The sequence below is a fragment of the Palaemon carinicauda genome, chromosome 12, assembly GCF_036898095.1.
Source record: "Palaemon carinicauda isolate YSFRI2023 chromosome 12, ASM3689809v2, whole genome shotgun sequence".
Lineage (NCBI taxonomy): Eukaryota > Metazoa > Arthropoda > Malacostraca > Decapoda > Palaemonidae > Palaemon > Palaemon carinicauda.
This window is the reverse complement of record NC_090736.1, coordinates 148,730,276-148,737,775: the sequence shown is the minus strand read 5'-3', so window position 1 is coordinate 148,737,775 and position 7,500 is coordinate 148,730,276. Positions and strand designations below refer to the sequence as shown.

General features: G+C 28.1%; 1 protein-coding gene across 1 annotated transcript in view; it reads right to left on the bottom strand.

Moving 5' to 3' along the window:
• Positions 1 to 2,065: 2,065 nt before the first annotated feature.
• Positions 2,066 to 7,500, bottom strand: part of LOC137650687 (uncharacterized) — a 16,359-nt gene continuing 10,924 nt past the window's right edge. Inside the window, exons 6-10 of the mRNA XM_068383853.1 lie at positions 7,138 to 7,260; positions 6,362 to 6,426; positions 5,686 to 5,815; positions 3,382 to 3,501; positions 2,066 to 2,247 (exon numbers count right to left, since the gene is read on the bottom strand). Of these exons, the coding sequence (XP_068239954.1) occupies positions 2,138 to 2,247; positions 3,382 to 3,501; positions 5,686 to 5,815; positions 6,362 to 6,426; positions 7,138 to 7,260 (548 nt within the window). The 3' untranslated portion in view covers positions 2,066 to 2,137. The remainder of the gene's footprint in view (positions 2,248 to 3,381; positions 3,502 to 5,685; positions 5,816 to 6,361; positions 6,427 to 7,137; positions 7,261 to 7,500) is intronic.

Below are 7,500 nucleotides of genomic sequence, written 5' to 3'. Positions count from 1 at the left end.
TATAACCTTTGCTCTTTATCATACATATATATACGTATATATATATATATATATATATATATATATATATATATATATATATATATATATACGTATATATATATATATGTGTGTGTGTGTGTGTGTGTGAATATATATCACTAACACGTGATTTTAATCAATGTTAATATCATCCACAACGGTATTTAATACCGATTTCTACCTTAGGAATATATTTCCACCGGAATTCATTTATGGTAATAGCTTCTGGCTGGGCAGAGATTCGAACTCGGGCCACTCAGCCGAAACGATACGAAATGTATATATATATATATATATATATATATATATATATATATATATATATATATATATATATATATATATGTGTGTGTGTGTGTGTGTGTGTGTGTGTGTGTGTGTGTGTGTGTACTATCATCATCATCATCACCATAAGCCGTTACTAGTCCATTACAAAACAAAGGCCCCAGACACTTCCTTCCACTTGAGTCTGTTTTTAGTCTTTCTATTCCAATCCACACCTTCAAACTTTCTTAATTTGTTTATCCATCGCCTTCTCTTCCTTTCCCTGCTTCTTTTGCAATGTCTAGGGACATGTTCTGTTATTCTCAATGTCCACAGTACATTATGTTAAAAGAATCAACGCCAAAAGGTTAATGAGATCTCATTGGAAAGTATATTTGACAACACTTTAATCCATTCTAACAATTAACAATATTTTTGGCAAAGCTACAAACACACTAAGTGCTAATGGTAACAGTTGAAATCATAAAAAAAAGGTGTTACGACTAAATGATTAAGTAGGATATATTGAAAGGAATGAAAATAATCTTAGGAATACTTATTGTCCAAAGAATATTGAGGTCAATAAAGTAGGGAAATATCGTTAGAAGAACAATAAAAACCGATAGAGGAAATTATGAAAGAAAATTATAATCATGGGCAAAGTAAACACCGAACAAGGTGGAAAATGTACTCGAGTGAAATTATGAAAAAAATATACTTATTGGTAAACTAATAGAAAAGGGTAAAGGAGGAAAATATATTCAAGCAAAATAACGAAAAAATTTACTTATTGGCAAAGTAATAAAAAGGGAAAAGTCGAAAAAATGTACTCAAAATTAAATTAGGAAAAAAATATACTTACTGGTAAACTAATATAAAGGGAAAAGGGGAAAAATGTAATCGAGCAAAATTATGAAATAAATATACTTATTGGCAAAGTAAACACCGAACAAGGTGGAAAATGTACTCGAGCAAAATTATGAAAAAAATATACTTATTGGTAAAGTAATAGAAATGGGAAAAGGAGGAAAATGCACTCAAGCAAAATTATGAAAAAAAATATACTTATTGATAAAGTAATAGAAATGGGAAAAGGGGGAAAATGTACTCAAGCAAAATTATGAAAAAAATATATTTATTGGTAAAGTAATAGAAATGGGAAAAGTAGGAAAATGTACTCAAGCAAAATTATGAAATAAATATACTTATTGGCAAAGTAAACACCGAACAAGGTGGAAAATGTACTCAAGCAAAATTATGAAAATAATATACTTATTGGTAAAGTAATAGAAATGGGAAAAGGAGGAAAATGTACTCAAGCAAAATTATGAAAAAAATATACTTATTGGTTAAGTAATAGAAATGGGAAAAGGAGGAAAATGTACTCAAGCAAAATTATGAAAAAAATGTACTTATTGGCAAAGTAACATAAAGGGAAAAGGCGGAAAATATGCTCAAGCAAAATTATGAAAAATATATACTTATTGGTAAAGTAAACAACGAACAAGGCGGAAAATGTACTCGAGTAAAATTATGAACAAAAATATATACTTTTTGGCAAAGTAATAAAGAAGGGAAAAAGGCGAAAGAATGTACTCAAGAGTAGAATTATGAAAGATATACTTATTGATGAAGTTTAAAAAAAACAACTAAAAAAGTAGAAAATGTACTCAGAAGTAAAGTGAAAAATAAAAAACAGCAAAGAATTGAAAAAGAATTGAAAAAGTCTTATGAAAGATATACCTATTGATAAAGTTTAAGAAAAAAAACTAAAAAAGCAGAAAATGTACTCAGAAGTAAAGTGAAAACTCAAAACAGCAAAGAATTGAAAAAGAATTGAAAAAAGTCATTATTAGCAGGGAATCTGCGTATATCTCATTGAGAAACCTTTATTCTTTGGGTCAGTGGCTGAATCTTCTAATCCATCTGTAACGACGCGAACCTCGAATGGCTGGGAATATGCTGTAAAAATAAATAAATAAATAAATAAATAAGTAAATATGGTCAATGGCATACAGGTATCCTGGACCAGGGTTCGAAACCCGGCCGGTCAGATACTATAGTCTTTGAGTGATTTCGCCTGGGGCTCTGATCCCGAGGTCGTTAAGAGAATCCAGACTTTAATGTATTAATATGTATGGCTTATTTTAAATATGAAAAACACGTTTAAATGTGCGTAATTTATCATATATATATAAATTATATATATATATATATATATATGTATATATATACATACATACATATATATATATATATATATATATATATATATATATATATATATATATATATATATATATATATATATATATATATATATATCTTCATTTCAATATCTGTTATTATCTGAGAGACGCTGTATGATCAGAATGAAACTGGTAAAATTATTATTATTATTATTATTATAATTATTATTATTATTATTATTATTATTATTATTATTATTATTATTATTATTATTATTATCATTATTATTATTATTATTAGCTAAGCTACAACCCAAGTTGGAAAAGCAAGATGCAGAAAATGTTTTCATGTTGAACAGGCAGACATAAGTCTTTTTATAGTTGATATATGAAATATATGTTTTGATGTTGTTATTGTTTTCAAGATGTTTTATTTCGATTGTTCATTATTTCTTAGAGCGTTTCTTTATTTCCTTATTTCCTTTCCTCACCGGGCTAATTTTCCTTGTTGGAGCCCTTGTGCTTATAGCATTTTGCTTTTCCAACTAGGGTTGTAGCTTAGTTAATAATAATAATACTACTAGTAATAATAATAATAATAATAATAATAATAATAATAATAGTAATGATAATAATAAAGATAAATAATAATAATGATAATAATAATAATAATGATAATAATAATAATAATAATAATAATAATAATAATAATAATAATAATAATAATAATAATAATAATAATAGAATTGATCATCAGCCTTCAGGAAGATATCTTTTAATAGTCACTAGCAACACGAAAAATTAGAGTCCTTAAATATGGTGGCCTGAATTTATTGACAGTGAGATGACAATCATATATAAAAACAAATTCAAGACCAAATAAAAACGCAAACGTCTTTTTACTTACTAACGAATTCTGTGAATGCGTTCCCGCAGAAGCGGTCTTTCTTATCGACAGTTCCATCCTTGTTCATTGAAGGGATTAGTACATAATCAGCCACACAGTCAACATCTCCGCTCTTTTCAGCTGAAGTCATTTAAAGATTATTAGAATTTCTATTAATGTTTATTCAAATATCTCCAGTTTTCAAAAGTCAGTTATGCCAAATATATCACTATAAAAGAGTATTGAAGATTATTAGAGTTTCCATTCATGTTTATTCAAATATCTCGAGTTTTCTAAACTCAGTTATGTCAAATATATCACTATAAAAGAGTATTGAAGATTATTAGAGCTTCGATTCATGTTTATTCAAATATCTCCAGTTTTCAAAAGTCAGTTATGTCAAATATATTACTATAAAAGAGTATTGAAGATTATTAGAGCTTCGATTCATGTTTATTCAAATATCTCCAGTTTTCAAAAGTCAGTTATGCCAAATATATCACTATAAAAGAGTATTGAAGATTATTAGAACTTCTATTAATGTTTATTCAAATATCTCCAGTTTTCAAAGGTCAGTTATGTTAAATATATTACTATAAAAGAGTATTGAAGATTATTAGAGCTTCGATTCATGTTTATTCAAATATCTCCAGTTTTCAAAAGTCAGTTATGTCAAATATATTACTATAAAAGAGTATTGAAGATTATTAGAGCTTCGATTCATGTTTATTCAAATATCTCCAGTTTTCAAAAGTCAGTTATGTCAAATATATTACTATAAAAGAGTATTGAAGATTATTAGAGCTTCGATTCATGTTTATTCAAATATCTCCAGTTTTCAAAAGTCAGTTATGCCAAATATATCACTATAAAAGAGTATTGAAGATTATTAGAACTTCTATTAATGTTTATTCAAATATCTCCAGTTTTCAAAAGTCAGTTATGTTAAATATATTACTATAAAAGAGTATTGAAGATTATTAGAGCTTCGATTCATGTTTATTCAAATATCTCCAGTTTTCAAAAGTCAGTTATGTCAAATATATTACTATAAAAGAGTATTGAAGATTATTAGAGATTCGGTTCATGTTTATTCAAATATCTTCAGTTTTCAAAAGTCAGTTATGTCAAATATATTACTATAAAAGAGTATTGAAGATTATTAGAGCTTCGATTCATGTTTATTCAAATATCTCCAGTTTTCAAAAGTCAGTTATGTCAAATATATTACTATAAAAGAGTATTGAAGATTATTAGAACTTCGATTCATGTTTATTCAAATATCTTCAGTTTTCAAAAGTCAGTAATGTCAAATATATTACTATAAAAGAGTATTGAAGATTATTAGAACTTCTATTAATGTTTATCCAAATATCTCGAGTTTTCTAAAGTCAGTTATGTCAAATATTTTAGTATAAAAGAGTATTGAAGATTATTAGAACTTCTATTAATGTTTATTCAAATATCTTCATTTTTCAAAAGTCAGTTATGTCAAATATATCACTATAAAAGAGTATTGAAGATTATTAGAACTTCTATTAATGTTTATTCAAATATCTTCAGTTTTCAAAAGTCAGTAATGTCAAATATATTACTATAAAAGAGTATTGAAGATTATTAGAGCTTCGATTCATGTTTATTCAAATATCTCGAGTTTTCTAAAGTCAGTTATGTCAAATATATTACTATAAAAGAGTATTGAAGATTATTAGAGCTTCTATTGATGTTTATTCAAATATCTTCAGTTTTCTAAAGTCAGTTATGTCAAATATATCATTATAAAAGAGTATTGAAGATTATTAGAGCTTCGGTTCATGTTTATTCAAATATCTCGAGTTGTCTAAAGTCAATTATGCCAAATATATCACTATAAAAGAGTATTGAAGATTATTAGAACTTCTATTAATGTTTATTCAAATATCTCGAGTTTTCTAAAGTTAGTTATGCCAAATATCTTGGTTTAAAAGAGCTATCCTTTAAAAATTCAAGCGTTGATGCATTGAAAAATCTTCAGTCCAATGTACAAAATTAGGATGTGTCTGATGTCCTCAAAATCCACCTTTTACCATCATGGTCTGCCAGATGTCTTTTAACAAATCTTCAAGTTACGAAGGTTAGAAGTATCATAGGTCTAACAAAAACTTAAATTTCCCGAAGGTAGATGAATCTGACGTCTTAAATTAATAGTTTGTAAAGGGTTGATGAGCCAAATGTCTCCAATTAATATGTAGAAACACTGAAAAAAAAATATAAGCTCAATCATCCTAATTCTCTATTGCCCTGAAATAAAAAAAAAATCCCGAATTCGAGCTCCAAAGCACTTACCATCCGAGAGATCTCCATCTCCAGACAAGGAGAAGCTGTCAGCTGAGTACCTGATGCCACAGAATCCCTCTCGGGTCTTTATGCAGATGGTATACCTCTGCTCAGCCAGCTGGTGGGTGCCTGACTCACTCTATAGATGAAAAAACAAATGTTGTCGTTGACAAAAAAAACTATTATGCTCGAATTTTTTTTTTTTTTTTTTTTTTTTTTTTTTTTGTCGTGCCATCTAATCTTAGGAACTTTCTCTTTTCTTCAGAAAGTCTGGTCGGCTAGACTATAGTCCATTTCTTTTAGCGATGCATATTTGCACCGACTCGCGGCGGTGCCCTTCTAGCTCGGAAAAGTGTCCTGATCGCTGATTGGTTAGAATGATCTCGTCCAACCAATCAGCGATCAGGAAACTTTTCCGAGCTTAAAGGGCACCGCTGCGAGTCGGTGCAAATCTGCATCGCTAAAAGAAATGGACTATAGTGTAAAGTAGTTTTAGCAATGTTCAGTAGTTCCGTAAAAAAGACACAAAAGTGTTCGATATATTGTGATTTTTTAATAAGTTAGTAAAATGTTATTTGGTATATATCATTATTTGGCGTAATGTAGCACACAAAGATGGTTCATTTGCTTACAGACGGGACTAAGAATATTGTCCCTTTCACGAGAAAACGAAAGACAGACTTACATTGTAATTGAAGGTGGAGATCATGCCTGAGTAGTCAGTGTAGTACTGTAAGCAGTTGGATGGAGCTGTTATGAAGGACAAAAAAAATCAATCAATCATCATGATTTGGGGGAAAATTTCTGTTTTATCCAAAATATTACTTCGCTAGTAGGTTGTTAGATCAGCACAGTTATTTAACTAACAGGTACACAATTCTTTGCACAGGTCAACTAGATCACAAAGTCTCATATATATATATATATATATATATATATATATATATATATATATATATATATATACAATATATATATATATGTATGTATATATATATATATATATATATATATATATATATATACACACATTTATATATATATATATATATATATTATATGTATGTATATATATGTATACATATGCATATGTATATTATATATATATATATATATATATATATATATATATATATATATATATATATATATATATATATATATATATATATATATATATATATACTGTACACTGTAGATCGAAAATTTTGGCAAATTTGCTGGTATGACACTGTGGTCTCACCAGGTAAACTCTGATGTGTGTATATATATATATATATATATATATATATATATATATATATATATATATATATATATATATATGTGTGTGTGTGTATATATATGTATATATACATATATATACATCTATAATTTATATATATGCGTAAATTAACAATATTAATATCCAAATCCCTTATGGAAGAACATCTCATCTCGCCAAAAAAAATCTGTTCTTACCTTTGCTTGGGGAATTGCAAGCAATCTGGGTGACTTTGATCCTCCAGCTACGATCCAATTCCTTGTCCGTGGTGGCGATGTTGATCCTGGCTGCGGATGACCCCGGGGCGAGGTCAAGGTACACTGGAGAGGGGCGAAGAAAGGTCAAGTTTTAGAAGGGATTCTAGGTCAAAGGTTTTATTCCGGCATGACATTAGGTGCGATAATATTCATTTCTTTGCTAAGAAGTAGAAGTATGTGAGAGAGAGAGAGAGAGAGAGAGAGAGAGAGAGAGAGAGAGAGAGAGTTTTACTTCAGTAATAATTCTTGATGGAAAAGTAATGCCATTAGGTCAAGAAGACTCAGATGGGTATTTGTGATATA